The sequence below is a fragment of the Thunnus thynnus genome, chromosome 6 (assembly GCF_963924715.1).
Source record: "Thunnus thynnus chromosome 6, fThuThy2.1, whole genome shotgun sequence".
NCBI classification, from domain to species: Eukaryota; Metazoa; Chordata; class Actinopteri; order Scombriformes; family Scombridae; genus Thunnus; species Thunnus thynnus.
The window spans coordinates 12677469-12697370 of NC_089522.1; the positions used below are offsets into that span (position 1 = coordinate 12677469).

The 19902-nt window shown below is 38.9% G+C and overlaps 2 protein-coding genes across 8 annotated transcripts in view; one reads left to right on the forward strand and one right to left on the reverse strand.

Moving 5' to 3' along the window:
* Window positions 1–7661, reverse strand: part of espn (espin) — a 48741-nt gene extending 41080 nt beyond the window's left edge. For all 3 annotated transcript variants that reach the window (XM_067591781.1, XM_067591782.1, XM_067591779.1), the window contains exons 1-2: window positions 6404–7661; window positions 3401–3594 (exon numbers count right to left, since the gene is read on the reverse strand). In XM_067591781.1, coding sequence (XP_067447882.1) covers window positions 3401–3594; window positions 6404–6703 — 494 coding nt within the window. In that variant the 5' untranslated portion in view covers window positions 6704–7661. The remainder of the gene's footprint in view (window positions 1–3400; window positions 3595–6403) is intronic.
* acot7 (acyl-CoA thioesterase 7) overlaps window positions 1–19902 on the forward strand; it is a 130531-nt gene that overhangs the window by 37815 nt on the left and 72814 nt on the right. For 4 of the 5 annotated variants that reach the window (XM_067591786.1, XM_067591785.1, XM_067591793.1 and 1 more), the window contains one exon: window positions 12450–12554. The exons of the other annotated variant lie outside the window; for it this stretch is intronic. The gene's annotated coding sequence lies outside the window, so the exon portion shown is untranslated. The remainder of the gene's footprint in view (window positions 1–12449; window positions 12555–19902) is intronic. 5 annotated transcript variants of the gene reach the window in all.

The following is a 19902-nucleotide window of genomic DNA, read 5'->3' on the forward strand; positions in this document are numbered from 1 at the left end:
TTGTGTTGTTTGTTTACTGTTTACTACGTGTTAATGTATCTACTATTACCTCTGTGTAGCATTATGTTTTACTGTCATTAGGCTGCCAGTTACTAAAGTGATGATGTAAGAGAGGGGGTCATGTTATCCTTGTGATTTCTCAACTGGAACAAACTCTGAGCCATCCAATTACCTCTTAAAACTCACTGATACAAATTTGCGGCTTGTAATAAACCCTGAAACAAGGATGCTATCTCCCTGCTGCAAAGTTCCTTTCTAAACAATGCCTGAGGCTGGTGACCAGAAAGAAGCCCGTCTATTCAAACGGGTTTGTTTTCCTCATTATCTTATCGCCGGTTGGCGCTACTGTGTGTCACCGTGGAGATGGTGGTAAACAGCAACCGTGGGAGGGGTGGAGGAGAAGAGTGAATGGGGCCCAGCTATCAGGGAGCTACCGTGTCCCTGGGGCTCATTAAATTTTCAGCAGCTATGCACCTGTCTGGGCTGCAACTAGACAATATTGGAGGTGTAGAGCGCAAGGTTAGTGCCCGGACAAGCTGCTCGTCCTGCTAAAGTCATCAAAGTTAAAGCAATTCAACAAACAGCACTGTTAAGTTTTGAGACTATATCATAAATGATTTACATTTCTATTTCTTTATGACAGCAGTGAATGATTGCTGTTGATAGCTGAAGTAGACACCAGCACAGAGAACATCCATCAGCTCAACAGTTATCTCCATATTTTCCTTTTTTATTCTTTTACATCACCAGACAGGTGCTGCTATCAATAATGCTAAACAGAAAAACCTAGTAGTCTTAACATTACCATAATATTATCCAGTGGGATCTGTTCATGTGTTGAATTCACTTTAATATATAGACTAAAATAGAAACAACTAATTTAAGTTTTAGAAGCATTCATTACTTGTCACTTTCAGCAGGGAGGCATGATCAACCAACAGCCATACTGAGACGTCGCTGAGCAAGTCTCTGAGCTCTACACTGTATGTGTCGTTAAATGCATTTGAATGTAGTGCGATGCAGCCACATTTAAGAAGAACAGTGTCTTTAGAAGAACAACAGCTAGACCATTCTCTCAAAGTGTTTGTTCCAGTGACTGTAAGTGTTACTGTTACTGCTTCCTGAGGAAATTGTGCATTTAGAATACTTTCACATTAGCTGAGAAATGGGTTAATGCTCTGGAATTGGACCACAGTTACATATTACAGAATATACATGGCGCTGAAATGCTGTAGGTCACACATAACTGGCTAATTAACAGATAGGTAGTCCACTCGCCTACTTGGCAATGTCATACACAAAATCCCTATGAATACTTTTTTACAAATATATTCACATGGGTTTGATGATAATACACTTGAAATTCAAAATATACATGTAACTGCAATTCACAATGGGAATGCAGCATATTACCTCTTTTCTCATATTTAAACTCAGTTTGACGCTACGTGTGCACCAAATATGACCTTTCTACACTTTGAACTTAACAGTAATACCAACTTTCAGACATTTGGTCAAACTTTTATATGAGCTGTTGAATACTAAGGCTTTGGTGCTGCCAAATCTGCACTTAAATTGCTGCATCATGATCACACATCTTATCACAATCAAACTCAACCTCTCTGGTTTGCTGTACAAAAGCTGTGCTGACTGAAATGAGAGTGCAGTGACCCTAACCCCACTTCCCTTTTTACTATGTAATACCTGCCCTGCAAATGACCTGGTCGCTCTGTATAACGAGTCTGTGGTGATAGTTTGTGCTCACTCTCTTTCCAGCTCTGTGCAATCAGTGTTGTGTCTTAGAAAAGACAACTCAGTCTTCCTAATGCCTTACGCGTGTCCATGGTGATCATATGAGCGGGTGTTATCTCTACAGGGCACAGGTGGGTCTGACACAGCACTGATTAGGGATGATATCCGTCGAGGGGTAATCACACAAACACACACCTACCTAATTTAGTAATACACAGCACAATCTGACAACACAAATATTAGATCACACACACTTACTTGACTGACATGAAACTCACAGCACCCATAGACATCATTCTAGATGTATTACATAAGCAGCACATGGGGGGTTATTGTGGTGTGCAGTATTTTGCGAAAAGTAAACCACTTAGAGGTTTTTTTCTAAATGGGATTTAAACTGGTAATTAGATTGCCACACCGGTATCAAAAAAGCAAAGTTCAGGTTGATCCCCACCAGTGCCAGTGGTACTGTAAATACTACCTAAAGTATGAGCCCAAAGCTCATCAAATGACTAAAACTCTGGCTGCGGTGTTTCTGAATTGTTTGGTTCAGTAACTCATTAGAAAGAAGAGTTGACTTGAAATCTGGTCATTTACCAATGTCAACTTTTCAAATTGCCAACAAAGTTAAATCTGAATCTGAATAGTGGATCCACTCTGAACTGCTTCAGTTACAAATAGTAATACATTATATATTTGCTGTTTGTCCTAACTTTGTGTCACACCTGTTGATACTGTATGTAAAGCTATTACTTTTAAAGATGCAGCTTGACTTTCTCACTCATTTACTGCTGTGCGTTTTGTGGGATGATTTAGTCTGTTTACTTAAAATCTTGACATAACTCAGTGTCCTCCTAACTTGTAGTTATTTTTTAATTAATTTTGGAGTTCACAGTTTCAGTAACATATATTAAAATGTCTTCGAGTAGGTGGAACAGTTACTAATCACAGAGGATTGGGAATGAATGAAAAGGTGAGGACTGAAAGTACTTTCTAGAGACCAACAGATTTTTAGCACTGATCAGTTGGATGCTCAACATCACAGCATTGTGTATTACTAATGTTACGCTTCGTTTGAAAAAGATATATTTGTATAAAACCTTGTAGAATAGGTGTTGAATACTCAGTGTTTTTAGACACATGATCAATGACACCTTGTAGCAGTCTGTGCTCGGCCTGCATTAAGGCAGTTCATGGACATGTCAACCAAAAAGTGCCTGTCAAAGGTGCAGTGTGTAGAATTTAGTGGCATCAAGCAGAATGGACTTGGCACAGAGGCCGCCATGTTGCACCACCATGTTTCTACTGTAGCCCAGAACAGACAAACCAAGCACTGCCTCTAGAGAGGGACTTTTGCATTTTTTGCAAGTTCCGCAGCCACCGTAGGTTCTCCTACACACTTGGAAGGGGAGGGGTATTCAGTTGTTTGCAATCTGCAACCTCACTGCTAGATGCCACTAAATCCTGCACACTGGTCCTTTAAGAAAGTAATTCGCATTACCTGCCCAAAATTTACCAAATTAAGTCACTGTTAGACAACAGAAAGAAGGAATCGACAACTTTGAAATCATAGTTAGCTCAGATTTCGAAAACGGTGAAAGAAAGCTTACAGACCACTGCAAAGAGAAAACCACCATGCAGCTCTTACTTTGGGCTGTGCCCCAGTAACAATCGGAGAGAGGGCAGGTCTCCCTTGGCAGCTGCATAGTGAAGGGGTAGGGCGCCTGCATCGGTGGTGGCCCCGGGGTCCACCTCCCCACTCTTCAGCAACCATTCGGTGATCTCATGGTGACTGAAGCGGGATGCAAGGTGGAGAACAGTGGCACCAGAACTGTCCCTGTCCTAGAAAACAAAGAAGGAATAGAGCTGAAATTCATGGGTTTTGCAAGTAAATTTCCTGTTATTATTTCTCAATAAAAAAGAACAAAATGTAATATCCAAAATACTTTCATTGTGTAAAGAAGCTGAATCTGAAGTTACAGTGTTTTTGTGCTGTATCCTCCTGTAGAAGCCAGCAGTCACTCTGATTTGACATTATAAAATTACAATACATTTTTTTTGGAAGTGGTACCCAGCAAATTCCATTCAATTCAACAGACCAGAGTTATGTTAGTAGGCTGCTGCCACTCAACTACAGTAGTCAGATATGATGTCTTCATTTTGGGAAATAATAAGGTTATTATTGGCTACGTTGTTGTAGTATTTACTGTTGAAATTAACGAAAAGGGAATCGGTCACACAACTTTCTGTGCTGTATGAGATGAATGGTTCATATTCCTTTTTCCATAAAGGTTCATGTTTAATTTATGTTTCATAAACAGAAGCTTTAAATTATTTAAATGGTTAACTGTTTAATGCTCAAAGTTCTGATTTTCTGAAATATATATGGAACCTTCACAATTTACAAGAGTAGCAGGCTGAAAGGAAATGAGTCCTTGCTTGACCCGTAAAATAAAAGAAAACTGACCACACACACAACATCATTCATGAAATAAATAAAATTTAATATATCATTGGGCTTCTAACTGGCTTAATTTCTAAGCAACACAGACTGATGATTGCACCTACACCTGCAGTATAATCAGCAGAGCCAGAAAAGAGAATCTGAAAGGTCCCGGAAACTAAAATCACATATCTGTCACAACTAAAGTGGTTAATGATTAAAAATTTGTATATTTGTACAAATGCCTATATATTATTATTTGAATAATATGTTAACTCTCTGATTCGACCTTGACTGAAACAAGACATCACTTTACAGCCTCTATGTCCCTTTAAAACTTGTGTTTACCTCTAACATACTATTATTTTTTGTGTCTAGAGGTGAAACAACAGCTGACACAGAAAAGAAATAGAATTGCATATACATGCTTTCAGTTGGAGAGGAAAGTGTGTTTTTTTTGGTTAGATGTTTATTAATGCTCGAGTCTTATCAACTAAGAAGCTGCATCTGTAGTCTGAGGCAGCGGAGTGCCTTAAATTAACATCATTAACATCAGATATAATCAGGATCAGAGTGCAATAACAAAGCAAAAGACACAATGATGAAAACTGGAAGCCAGCACTGACCACTTATCAAGTAGATTGCCAGTACTAGTGGTAACTGATAGGTTTTACTAAATGTCAGCCAAGTATCTTATCAGTTGGTGTCGTGGGGTGCTCTTTGTTGCTCTTCTGCGGTTGGTCAGGCAGCCCTCAAAAGTAATGGACAAAGTAAGTAGATGGAAGAGCTCTTATTACTACTTCAAATTTAGAATCACAGATTACATGAGGTCAGATCGAGTGCCTGATTGACTCAGGTTTTGTACTTGTGTTTGTGCTGTCTGAATTATTTTTGAGTTAGGAGAAAACTTAATGTGGGTCAGCAAAGTTGTTTATCGTGATTAGCACTGTTGCCTCATATACCAACAAGGTCTTGAGGATGAGTCTGTCTGTGTGGAGTTTGCATAGTCTCCATATATATACATGGGTTTCCTCCTACAGTCACAAAGACATGCAGATTAGGGGAACAGGAGTGTCTAAGTTGCCGGTAAATGAATGTGTATGTGTGATGACCTTTGAAGAGAGGACTCTGCCTCTCATGGTAGGATGCAGCATACTCTGAAGTTTAAGCAGGTGTAGAAAATGGATGGATCATCACAATACAAGTGCTGGTAAATACTGTATTAGGTTTGGGTTGAATACGTGAAGACATATAGAGAACATTATAGTACAACACTACTGTATTACAGCTTTTACTAAGACTCCTTCAAAGTTCCTGCTGCATTCCTTCCCTGCTATGAATACTTTGCATCTTACCAGCAGGGAAATGAGGTAATTGAGTCATAGGGGATCATAAGGTTTAATCCATCATGTGAAAGTTTAACCATACTTCTTGCCAAACATTAGCCCACTATCACATCAAACTACACTGACATTATGTGGGGTTTTTTGTTCCCTTTCTGATGTACTGTACCTTTCTTTATAATGGATGTTCAATTTGCAAATCTAGTTTTGCATACTTCATTATCATGAGAACATGAGCAACAAGACAAAAGCCACAAACTTCAAAGGGGAATATTAACATTGTAGTGCATTGTAAATGCCCTTACAATGATAGTATTTTTACAGGTACTGAAGTTTTGTGAGTTTAATTTGATTTCTCTATTCATATAGATTTCAATGTTAGTGTTATGCTACCTTTCAATATATCTAAATGTCTGGATGAGGAAATCTGAATGAGGATTTCTTCTCTTTGAAAGGGACCAGTGTAGAGCCAGTCTAGTCACCATTCATTTTTGAATTAAGTTTTCTATCACCAAACCGATAAAGGTTGCCTGTAATGAAACGTATCTCTGAGTTTATTCAACAAGATGTGTCCCCCTGCCTTGAGGAACAACTAAAACACATGAACAATTTAATTGTAGTGATGAAATATGATGATCTAAATGCTGTTTCCTAAACTTTCTCACTTTTGTGTGTAAGGATATATTAGAAATGTACTTTTTAAACATGAGAAAACACTGACATCCCAGATCTAACCTCAGCCGGAGAGGTGAAAATGTGGTTTGGGTGATGGAAGGTGAGGCAGAGCTGAGAGATGGCAGTCAGGTCAGAGGAAATTGCATTAGGCAACAGTCTACTACACTCCACTATTGACCAAGTCACTCACCTCTGGCCGACATCCACCCTGGGTCAGCAGCCACTGTAAGCAGGCCAAGTTGCCGGTGGCTGCTGCGTCATGCGCCGGGCTCGCCCCGTTGTTAGCCAGGCAGTTGCCCGGCAGTCCTGCCTCCTCCACCAGGAAGCGGAGGCAGGTCAGTTTCCCTGCCCGGGCTGCGTGGTGGACCGGTGAGGCTCCTAGCACATCCTTCACATCGCTGGTTAGCGCCTTTGCCGCTAATTGCACTTTCAGAGCCTGCACGTCGCCTTGCCTTGCGGCGAGCAGCGTCCTGTCCCCCTCCACCACCATGACTGCCGCAGACTGGACGACTCCTTCCTTCGGTAGCCTGAGTTGAGCCCGATCGGTTCACCGTGTGGCTGGGGTCAGCATTGTCCCCTTTGAAGCGTCAGTTCATCTCAGTCACCCGATTAACTTAGTAGGAAAGCTCAGTTATCGCTCCACATCTTTCAAGAGCCAAATGGTCAAACGCAAGATCCGTTATCCTTCACACGCTGCACATTTTAATACGCGACTTTTTTACATGATGAAATAAAACTCCGTTTTTGTTTATCTGAGTGTAAAACTAACCTGCTGTCTATGTTTTGCCCGATGATGTGACCCAGTTATCCGCTTCTTTTCTCTCTGACGCCCGCAGGATGCTGAACACCTGTTGCACAAGCGCCGCACGAGGATATTTGTTTTTTTTTGTGTACCACTAAACTACTTTTGTTTATTTCGTTTGTTCAAATAGTTTCCTAATAACTAAACGCGTGTCATGTGCTTCAGAGAATATTCCGCAGTGTTTTTCTTCCTATAGCAGATGGCGACATGGGACTGAGCGCTTGTTAAATAATCCATCAGGGGGAGGATCAGTGAGCCTGTTACAGGTTGTTGCTTTCTGGAAATCGGCTCAGAAGTTAAAGGCGCAGTGCGACCAGGCTACTTAAAAGTCTGAGCATAGTCCAACAGAGAAAGTTACACAACTGTGGTGGGGGGTGTTAGTCAAGTATAGACCGTGGCTATGAACTACTCCAGCGATGGAGTTTTTGAACACACGCCCAGTCCTGTTTGCATACAGCATTAATTTTACATATGGCAGTGAAATCAGCATCACTGGACACCTACTGTTTGCATACTGAAGAGGTCCATCTGGTGGCCTTTTGGAAAACTGAGCTTCTGAAAAATTATAACTCTTGTGTTTTGGTTATGTGTATGTTAAGTGAGGTATTGTAGAAGTTTCTTGCTGTGGAGATTGAACATGCTAATCCATACTGTCAGGTACAGTAGTAACAAGTCCTCCAAATTAAACACCTTGGAGCTAAAACAGTCTGATCAACATAATCAATCTCCTATTAAACTGTCAACATAATAGTTCATTATAAATGATGGTTGAGTAATACTTGCTTATGTAGCTGAAAAAGAGATTCATGTTTTCTATTTTATACTGAGCCAGAAGGCTTATATATCACAATTTTATATAGCTATCGCTAAAACTGATAGCATCAGTTTGAAGTTTCTGGTTGTGGTTACAGACAATCTCTGAACTTTATGTATAACAGTGAAGAACCTCTTAAACTTTTAGCACTTTGTTGATTATTGCTCTCTGTTCTTGTTGTTTATGTTATTTCTTATGCACTTGCTCATTCTTTTTACATTTACTTTAATAATTATATGTTAAAAACAAACACACAAACAAAACCTGTCTAGTGCTCTTTCTCATTGTACCTGGTCAGCTACTTGAGAATTAATGCAGTTCTTTCTGAGTCACTGTCCTCTAACACTTGATTGTAAGTCACTTTGGATAAAAACATCTCCCAAATGACTAAATGTAAGAAATGAAGACCAGATAATAACTATACAGTTGATGGACTGTCAATATTTTGAACAAGTTACTTCTGGGTGATGAAAATATTTTAATAGCAATGTTTCATTGTGATGTGTGCAATGATGGAAAGTAACTGAGGTCTTATTTACTATAATGAAATACAATTTTTAGGTGCTTGTCCTTGAGTATTTCAATTTTATGCAACTTTATAGAAATATTGGACTTTTTACTGCACTACATTTATCTGTAAATCTGTAACTATAGTCGCTTTGCAGATTAAGATTTTATATACAAAAAACATGATCAGCCTCTAAAATACAATGTTTAGTCAGAGCTTAAACAGTATATTAAGTAGTTCATGTTACTGTAGTCGGTCCTCAACCAACTACATGTTCATGCTTCTGTAACAGTAATCCAATAAAGTAATAGGATATATACTCTGAATGGGACCATTCTGCAGACTTTTGATAGCCTACTGCTGATCATACTTGTGTACTATTACTTTATAACACTTTGAATGCAGGACTTTTCTCATAACAAAGTACATTTGGACTGCAGTGTTGGTACTTTTTCTTAAGTAAATGATCTGAATCTACTTTTTTCTACTGGATAAGTGGAAAAATCAAGCCTACAAGTCAGTTACTGTCAGCTGTGATGTTTCTCACTGCATTATGTTAAAATGAACCACACACATTAGGATCTTAGCTTGGTTTGATCCTGTCTTGAATGCATGAAAGACAGTTTTTAAAAGGTAGGCTTGATGAAAACATTTCTCCAGTTCATGAACATGACGTTGTGATGAACTGTAATACTTTTCATCACCAAACGGTGGCAGGAAAGTTTGATATTCAACATGTTAAGCTAAACCTCCTCCTGCTGGGATGTTCAGTTGCCAAACTCTCTATTGGCTTGTCAGAATCACTGTAAACTATCACACACATGTTGTAACATAGCACATAACCGAATAACTACTAATAATACACCATTTGAACTAGACTACAAACCTTTTTATCAAAACAGTTTCAGTGGTTTCATGGCTTAGATTTCGGTCACAATGTCAGAATATCAGTTTTGATATATTTCTTACAGTTAAACTAATGCAGTTTACTCGTGTTCAATCTTATTTATAGACTAATAATTACTATTTCATATTTTCTGTATTTTCATGGGATAATTTGGCAGCTGACATCATAATAAGAAAACTTGCAGCCTCACATCAGGTCCTGCACTTTCTGCATGTTCACACTCTCAGATTAAGTTGATTGATTTTTCCGCTCAAGCGTGTGTGTTTGGAGTAGGGGGGGTGGTGGGGTTAATGGGCGAGTCTCGTGCTCGGCGCGTGCCTCTCCGGCCCATCTGTTGCACCGGCCCAACTGTCATAGACACCACGCGCCAATTTGGCATTTGGCTGAGGAGAAGGGAAATTCCCACGAGCGGCCTGACTAATTGTACAATTCCCTGAAGGAAATGGACAATAGCGACACTCTAACACGATGTAGGAGGCACCTCATCAATACCACTGCAAAACCGTACAGCCTAGAATTTCTTGCAAAGGCCATTTAGGCAAAGAATATATAGAATACTTGCCTTTATAGGTGTTATTAGGCTATTATTTGTTGTTTTTAGTGACTGTGTGGATTATAAATAAGTAAATTAAATCGAATAATTTCCTGATTTTTCGTTTACCAAAACAAAAACAGACCTACAGCGTGTTAAAAAAAACAACAACTTAAAAATGTAGTGGCATAAATTCACCATAGACCTAAACAAAATTTGATATGTGAACTTTTCTGAATGAAATTCAGCCAGGCTTATTGATTACTTGATAACTAAATAACATGATTGTTAGGCTATTTGTTTATCTTCTTGTTTATTCAGTAAGGTCCAGACATAAAGAGCAAAGCAAACCTTTGGTGCAGCTGCAGCTTAGCAGCTTTATAATGAAGGGTCTAACACAGGGTTTAATCATGTGTGTGTGATCTGGAGTTTTTTTTCCCAGGGTTCCTTACAGACGCTCCCACAACTTCAAGCAACGAGAAGCTTAGCTCTCTATTGAATCGGAAAAGGGGCTGCCAACGGTTTTCTTACGAGCCTGGGAAAGCTGGGATATTTCTTGCACGCGTCAGACGTGCGACAGTTATTCAAATTGGACTCAATTATTCGAGGCGTGGGGCCCCTCTTTTGTGTGGTCACATCTGCTGCTGAGCGGGAACATTCAAATCAGGACATTTTTTCCTCAAGTTCATGCTGCTTCTAACAATCCACTGTCCGTTTCTTCTTTTCAGCTGTTTAGCCTTTACAACGACAGAGAGTCCAAAAAAAAAAACCCTCAAACAGTGGGCTACAATCCAGAGGAAAGTCCCAAATTCGCTTAGGCCATATAAAACTGAAGAATTCACCATGTGTGACACTAAATTCACTGTTTATGCTTATCACAGATAATTTTTTATTTTAACACTTTTATGGCCGACCCAAATCCATCTTTATGAGAAGAGGTCTCTCTATAACGACCTCTAGAAAATGTGTCGTGCAGATTTGGTCCCTAAAATACAATAATAAAATTAAAGTAATGAAAATAATAAATCATAATTTATTTTATTCCCTCAACTCTTACATTTACCATGTCGGCGGTCATCGTTTAAACCCTTATATTTAAAACAAGGTTATAGTAACATTACAATATAGTCATGTAGTTGTGCTGTCTTCAGAGCAGCTATACTCGCGCCCAGCTGGTTGGCGCGTGCCACATGAGTAATTGCTTTCGCTTGAATAAACCTGGGCGCGTGCAGGAAAGAGGACAGTCTAACAAGACGTGTCTGTACCTTAATGTATGATCTAAAATACTACTAATAACAATATTAATTATAATGACCTACATATTTATGTAACATAAAGAATAAAAATCACAAATGTTGTTCACCATTATTGATAATAACAGCTATGCTGCTTATAAAAAAGAGACCAGACAAAAGAAATCTTTATTAAGATGTTGAAATAGAAGAAACACACACAGAGAGGAAATTACTTTATTCATAATTCTCCCTCCTCACATCCCCTAACAGGTTCCTTTTTCTTTTTCTTAACCTATAGTCTTTCTTTCTTTCTTTCTTTCTTTCTTTCTTTCTTTCTTTCTTTCTTTCTTTCTTTCTTTCTTCCTCAAATTTAAAACATCAGGAAATCATGTTAAAGCAGTCCCCTGTGAAGCATCCTGTACAGGAGGAATTAAAATGATGATGCTATACCCATGCAAATGTAAATCTAGTTAGAAATGTGATTTATTTCATTATTTGGTGTACATGTGTTAACATGATTTATACATTTTTCCTCATTGCTGTAGACTTGAGGACATAAAAGGCTTACCTTAAGTCAAACTCTTCATGAATGGATACAGTAAAAATCTGTATTCCTTCAGAAATCTGGCTTTGGGCTGTAGCCAGCACTACAAGATGCTCTGATATTCTGCATTTGGCTGACTGTTTTTGAATAAAGGGAACCCAAAGCACAAAGGTTCGAGAGGCTCTGTTGTATAAATTGGTTATCTATAGGCAGCTGTAATTGATTTTACATTTAATTTTGATGCATAAGGTTTTTACTCTGTATTTGTGGATCCTTCTACACTCCAAACCCTAAAGATGATCATTAATCTTAATAAACACCAAAACTTCCACTTTTTATGTTTCAGACAGAAACTATTTCAAGACATTAACCAATATTTCAGCTTTAATATTGTCATTGTTTCTATCACATTATTCCTCACTGACACAAAACACATAGATGTTGTGGAAAATAGTTAAATAATTGTGGAATTTTAACCTTTGGTTTTAGACTGACATAAATCTTTTTTCATATAAATACCATCTTTTCAATAAAGCAACAGGCTCCAGACTGAAACAAACCTAGAAAGAGGTTCATTTACTGCATAATTTAGGTATATTATAGTAAATTATATTTCAAAGGTTTTTATGATGAAGAAACTTTGGAGCACCCATATTTATTTAGAAATTTGCCTAGAAACAACCTTTCCTCTTTAGTTTTAGACTGACATAAATCATTTTTCATATAATCTTTCATCTTTTGAATGACAGACCCCAGACTAATGTAAATCTGTATAAAGATAAACACATTTTCCTTGCTTTAAAAAACAAGAACAAACAGATTTGATCTCTGAAGTAACAGGTAATTATTCTAGCAGTTCTAGTTCATCTCTTTCTTTCTCTCCTCTTGTCACAGCCTTGAGACATTAGACGTCCTCTGTCCCCTTGACCTCACCATGCCGGCGTGATGTGACCCCCGCAGCGACCCAGTCATCCGTGAGCTGCAGTGAGAATTTCTACGGTCAGACTTTCTCACACTCAGACTCATTAGTGACAGACAGAAACAGGACAACTAATTTGACAAGACAGACATCCTAACAGTGCAGCGTCTACAGTGAAAAGTTTGAGACCACTTTGATGTGATATGATTAATTAGTTAAGTGGACTTTAAATTGTTTCTCTGTTGATATTGATAATTTTATAAAGTCTTCAGCTATTTATATCGTCAACATCACACAATGAGTCAGAATACCCCAAACAACAAATACAGTCAAGATATAAAATAACAGGTTATTATAAGCCTATTCTTATAATATGCATGTCTCATTACAAACTCTATAAGTCACGTGTTACAGTTAAAACAGTCTTGGTTACAGTTACAGTCAAAGTGTTGGACATTATCTCTTATCTATCTCATTATTCAAGCGCAGTATTGCATCATATACTGACACAACTTCTTCTGTAATTTATAAAGCCGTGAACATTTATTACATTAAAACAGCACTCTTATATGGGTGAAGATAAGAAGATGGGATTTCATGTCAATCACGGGGTCTTGAGATTAATTAAGGTCCCTATACTTTACATATAGTAAGTAACATGTTCAAAACACAAACAAGTATAAATGTCATAGCTATAAATAAATAACTTAAAAAACATACCAGTGTGTGACTTCGTTGCTCCTAATGCTCATCAGTGTAAAGCCCATGCAGCAGCAGCAGCAGCAGCAGCAGCAGCAGCGCTTCCAGGTCGTTGCTGGTTGAAGACTTCAGTCGTATTGAGCGCCCTTTTACAACACGAGGTCCGAGGCTCAATGACAGAGACGCGCTCTCTTTGTGGGCGGACCCCTCATACAGACCACGCCCCCCGCCGGCTCGGTTCAACTGTACCCCTGAAACGCTCTGCAGGACCATGCAACAGCACAGGAAAGCACAAAAATATACAGACTGTTTAAGGTTTTAAATTCAATAAGAACAGAGTTGAAATTGCTCTGATATTTGCAAACTTGACTTGCAGGAGTAGTTAGACCAAAAAAAAGAGCCATTTTATTGCCTATTTGTTGTTGCCAGGTTACCATTTAATTCAAAATGTAATCAAAAACATCCATATCACAGGCTTACATCCATAATTGTCTCAGCATAGTTTATATGCTACCCAGCTCCACACGGTTTGCCTTGGTGCATTCAAGAAACGCCTGAAAACTCATCTCTTCTCTAAACACCTCAACACTTGAGCCCCTTAAGCTTTTTAGCACTTTGATTGTTGCACTTCTTTCGTGTTGCTTATGGTATTTCTTATGCACTTATCTACTTCCAGTTGTTTCTTACCTCATATATATGGTATATATATATAGCCTATATTTAAAAAACGTTCTGTCTAGCGCTTTTTCTCATTGCACTTGTAGGCTACCTGCTCAGCTTTTTGAGAATTTGTGCCACAGCTCTTTGTGAGTCAGTATCCTCTAACGCTTGATTGTCTTGCCTCGCTTGCGAGTCGCTTTGGATAAAAGTGTCTGCCAAATGACAAAAAGTAAATGTAAAATATGAATAGCCTATTTTGAGTATTGGCACTATACTTTTTTCATTTTGCCAAATGTGATCTCTTTATTCGTATCCCCCCAAAAACCCCTCTATAGATGCTGGATTAAACAACAAACAGAAGGCAAAAGTCAGATAAAAGATCCGGACACTTTGTTGATAACTCCCAGCAAGTTTAATTTAACAGAGCAAAGTTTTCAACCTAACAGAGATCTTCAAGCATTGTCAAATAGACATCACAAAGTAACACTCAGGTGGTTGTGATGTGACCATTAGACAACTTTGATAATATTGTTCTTCACTCTAGAATAGAGAATTGATATAAATATATTTTCATAAGACCCCCTCCCTCTCCCCTCCTTAATTTCCCCCCGGACAACTCTTAATGGTCCCCGGGTCTCTGTAACTTCAACATAATTCATCGGAGCAGGAAAGCCATCTGCTGCCTTTGTTCGCTCGGCTCGTGCTGTTCTCGTGCCCCTGATATGGCAGCACAATGGAGTCCCCTCGATGGATTGGATTTCTACCCAATATTCAAAAAAACCCCGCCAACAAGCCGCCTGTCCAGCGCGTCTGATACCTTGCCAATAGCGGAGGCTGCTTTAATCCCTACATATTCAATTTACAAAAAGATTTTTTAAAAAAACAACAGAAATGTATTTTAAAGTTCAGGGCTGTGTGTCTTTATCATTCGTGCATGTTTACTAAACGTAAAGTGTTAGACTGCTGGCTTCTTGTGGGGCTCACGTTGACGTGCATGAATGGGGAGTCTGTCAGAGCAGGAAACCACAGCTATTGGTGGAGTAGCTTATGCGACGCTATAAGTTTACCTTTGTCAACACTGAAGAGCACAACAAATGTGCACCACCAGATGTGTGCCCTACCGTACAGCTTGGCTTTGGGCTTGGTGAGGCTTCTTTGGATATTCAAATCCCGTCTGAGCCATCCCTCAGATTTATGCACAATTACGCAAAAGTGTTTTTCAGCCTCTGACACTACGGACGACGCCAGGCTTGATGCTTTTCACTGTAGTAGACTTAATTCTCAAAGTGGAGCTGTGACAATAGACGTAATCAATTACAAAGCGTCTTTAAAGTTATTAAAGCACGATAAATGTTTGCAGGAAATTTCCAAAAGCTCTCCAGTCACTCATACATTTTGGGCTGTTTTTTATGCCTTTCATTCACCCTTTTCTACACTTTTTCATTCAATATTTATATATCAGTGTTAGTCTTTAGTCTGTCTTTAATTGGATACATTGATGTTTTAGGTAGCTGCAGGATGCTCGATTTAAACCCGGGAGGTTACATTTTAATTGTGGCTTCAGAGGTAGATTGTATGATTTGTTTCTTATATCATTGAGAAACAAATAACACGCAGATGGAAACCATAACAGTGTTTAGAAGATATGAGGCAGCTGAAATAATTTGACATCATTACAAGACCTTTGCAGACTTCTGGGTTTATATTTAAGTATTTAAATAACTCAAATGGAAAAGCCGACATAACAAATGAATACGCGAGTCTGCTTGTCTGCATCATCCAGGCTGCTTGATGGTGATGGTCACAGCATTTAGCACGTGACCTGTAAGGGCGCTGAGGCATCGGGACACAATCAGTGATGTCAAATGTGTCGTGCAAGAGAGAAAAAAGTTTGGATTTTCGTCGCTGGTGCAGCAGATGCTTTATGAAAATGGCGTTGGTTTAGGCGTGGGAAGCTCCTTGGCAAATTTTGATAGGTCTTCCTTTTGCTTCCCCAGAGAGGGCCGTGATGCAATGTAGCATCAGTGATATTACAAAACCAACAAACACAAACAACGCTATGGAAGAACATTTGATCTCCGAAATATGACATTTTTTATTTATAGGGTAACATTTTACATCATAAATGTAAAAAATATGCAGTACTATTGACTGGCACTGTATAATAATACATCTACTGTATCTGAAACCACACAAAGACCATCTCTACTTTCAACATGTTGGTACATTGATACAATCAGGATGCCAATCTCAGTTTAACATATCTGATCCCGAACTATCCTTAACATAATAACAGCAACATAGTGGACTGATAAAACAGGAGTATACTGTATATTATATCTATATTCAGGGTCTTTTGCTTTTACCAAAATTGTTATTAGCACTCCAGGGTTCTGAGCTGCTTTGTTGCTCTCATTGCATATCACTCAGGATAAGATAATCAGCTGTATGACTAAGCGAAGACTCTACCTAGATGGATCTTTTTTTGAATGTTTCCCATTGAAACCCATCTTGACCAACGTCCCTCTCCATGATGGAGAATGATAATAGAGCTGGTATGTTTGTGTTGCAGGGGTCATTCATTGGTGCAGGACATAGTTGGAAAACCCCATCTCCATTTCATAACATCTCATGCTGATTTTCAGTAAGATGTCCTTTTGCGTACCAAGAAGCACCACTTCACTACCTTCTTTGTTCTGCAGCCTCTTTTAGTGGTAGAGAACAATTAAGATGACTACAATTAAACAAGGACCAACAAAACATGTACCGTCAGGCCTGGATCAGTGACTTCAGAGCCAGACTGTAGCACCACAGATGGCTTCACCTGTCAAACACCCCCTGGCTCTTCAGCACCATGGACAGTGATCAAAAACGTCAGCCAGTCAAAGACACCTGACTCCTCTTGATCTGAGATAAGAAGCCACAGATGAGGGCTCATCATGGAAGCCTCAGAAGTAGCCAAAGAAAGCAGTGTCTTAATTTACGATATCTCAAAGATTGTTTAAATTACATCCCTTTTTATACACCTGGATTCTTCCATCTATCGTGTCAATGGCGGAGAAGACAGAAGCCGTTCCCGAAGTTTCCTTTGCTCAGGTTCCTCCCAGGAAGTCTTTTCACTAGACAAAAGCAGATTATTTTCTGACTTGTAATGTCAGCACAAAAGGAAGCCATGCAGCAATTGAGTTTGGGAGAACATGCTGGAGAAGTTGAGCATTAAATGTTATTCTTGACCATGGAAACCAGGTCCACTTACTGGCCTTTTCCTAAGCTTTCATCCACATCTCATGGTCTTCATTGTACTGAGCAGACTCTATCCCCTGATGAAGACACACACAAAGAACCCGAGCTGAATCCAAACCTAGATTCTCATGGTTACATTTCATGCATCTTATAGCTCGCTGGCTCATCAGAACATCCACCTTTTTTTTTTTTTTTTTTAGAATTTTTGCCCATATGGCATACCCACATGGAAAAGCTTATAACAGTTAGGCCAAAATGCATGTATTAGGCTCCATTTGACATATCCTTATTTAGCATGTGGCTAAAACACAACCAAAATTACATCAGTTCAAATATGGCTCAAAAAAGTATTTTTGGTCCTCGTCTATAATGCGTTTTTGAATAACAAGGACATGCTTTATGCAAGAACTATGCAAATCACCACATACCTTCTACATCTTGTCAACCACACCTGTATAAAATTCCAGACCTCTAGGCCTAACCCTAGGCGAGCGAGTTTTTAGTTTGTGGTGTCACTGGTGTCCCTGAACCTCTCCAACACGTCTCTAAGTGGCCAATTTGTACCGATTGCTTTTACTCATTACTGCGTGACGCTAAGCCTCTTACAACTGGCTCAAGCAGGTTGCCGGTGACCCGGTGGATGTCAAGAGGTTAATAATAAATATAAGTTGGCCAGAAATGTTACAGGAAAAGGAATGAAATAGTTACTTAGTTGAATTCTCTCCAATGTCTGTGTTATTACTTGTGTCAAAACCAAACATAACTGCTACTCAACCATGTTGGAAATGGTTTCATATCAGCTTTATGTTGTACATTGAGCTGGAACCACATGAAGTCCTGGATGTACAAAAGAGATTAAGAGAGCCAAGAGAAAGCTGTTGAGTCTGAAGAGCCTCGGGTGGCTGAAGAGTCAGTGTAGGGAGGTAGGCTATTGAATTTGAGCTGGAACAGTCAGTTAAGCTCACTTTTCTGGTTGAAATACAACCCATCTAATCAAGTATTCCCTGTCCCTTGTTCAGCTTGAATAGCAACACTGCTTTCTATCCTGCTGTCAGCTGCACAGGACTTGGAAAACTGAGAGTGACGAGCAATTCATACTGAGAGAAGACTGTAGTGTTTTTAAGCCACTTATAGCAAAGGAGTATTTGTGATATAACCATCATATCAACAGTCTGAATTTAGCTTTATGTTCAACCAAACAACTGAATAGGTGATGAGCTCATTGGTTCAGAAAGCCAGAAACTGAAATGTCTGCGTCCAATCCTCTTATGACAGAAAGTATCTCCAGCCACGAGTCCAGGGATAAATATAGTATTATCAGTTACTCCATACTTGTGTGGGTAAGTCACTCTGCATGAGATGGATCAAAAGTGTTAGTAAGTCAAGAGCAGGCTCAGTAAATCTTTTTTCTTCCTGGTCTTTATCTGTAAACCCAGATGAAGGCTGTGACCCCAAACATGATGGTGTTACTGATCCGGAAAGGTTTACCATAAGAGCCTGTAAAATGGGTGTCCGCTGTAGACTTGATGATTTTGGGACTTCTGACATACAAAACCTTTATGATTCATCTAGGAGCTCTGCATTTCTACACAGTATCCCAATGTGTTACCTTACTTTATTTTGGCCTCATAATATAAAACTGGCTTCCAAGCATCCATCTCTATACGATTATTTCTGTAAAATACTATTCTGCTCCCCTGGTGCTTAGTCTCTCTGAATCAGTATCAATCAATTAGAATGGTGATTTTTATCAGATACTGTAGATTTTTTCCATTAGAAAACATCAGGCTTTACAAAAAACAAAATATTTCTGCATTTCTAATTGTTAATCCTACAACACTCACAGTAAAAGTACCACAAAAAGTGTAATTTATGCTCTTGTAGTGCCTGTCATAATATTTTCAACTTGTGTGCTTAGTACAAGCATAACTTTTTCCTTTGTAAGCTTTCAAATACGTGTCAGATGTTAGAATACAGCTTCTCTTCTCCCTGAACTGTATTTAATTTGAAGTAAACCAATGAGCAGTAAGGCTCAGAATAACAGATGCACAGACTTCTCAGATTTCTTACAATAAACACAGTCCAATATGATGACATGAAAATCATGTTGCCACAGTGTTTTATTAGAAGATATTTGATGTAAAACCTTGTTCTAACCAGAGAAACAGACCTCTGTTGAATAATTTGTTTTAAATATCCTCATAATCACATCCTTCATAGTTACAAGAAAACGGAGGTGACATTAGAAATTAAACTGCAGCTAAAACATACAGCACCTACACATTTTGAAATCATATTAACTACTTTTATGGAGAATTATGACCATTTTTGAGTAATTATTTGAGTCACGTGTGTTGATTTTAGATTTTAATTAACACATGAGGGTTTTATCCGGATAAATTTGGATGAAAGAAAAAACAAACAGGACAACTTTTAAGTTGGACACGGTTGTCTTAATGTTCTTTTTCTCCAGACAGATGTTACAGCATCATGCAGATAATATGAGCGTAGATTTTGGCTTGGGATGCCAAACTTCATTTCAGATGCAGCCACGATTTGAAGGCTGGAAAGGCTGGAAAGTCTGGAAGTCTCCGTGTAGCCGTGATGGAGACGGAAGATCACCTTCAGCACTGCGCAGAGTCCGTCGACGCTCTTGGTTTCACGCCTCAATTAACCCGCGACGGCCCCATCTGTCTGAACGCTTTGGCTCGTGTCAGTCTCATGCCGTTTATAAACCAAATACTATAACAGAATTATATTCTCAAACTCAATGATTGAGCTTTAAAATGCTTTCCGGGGAAAAATAGCATACTAAATCACCTTTTG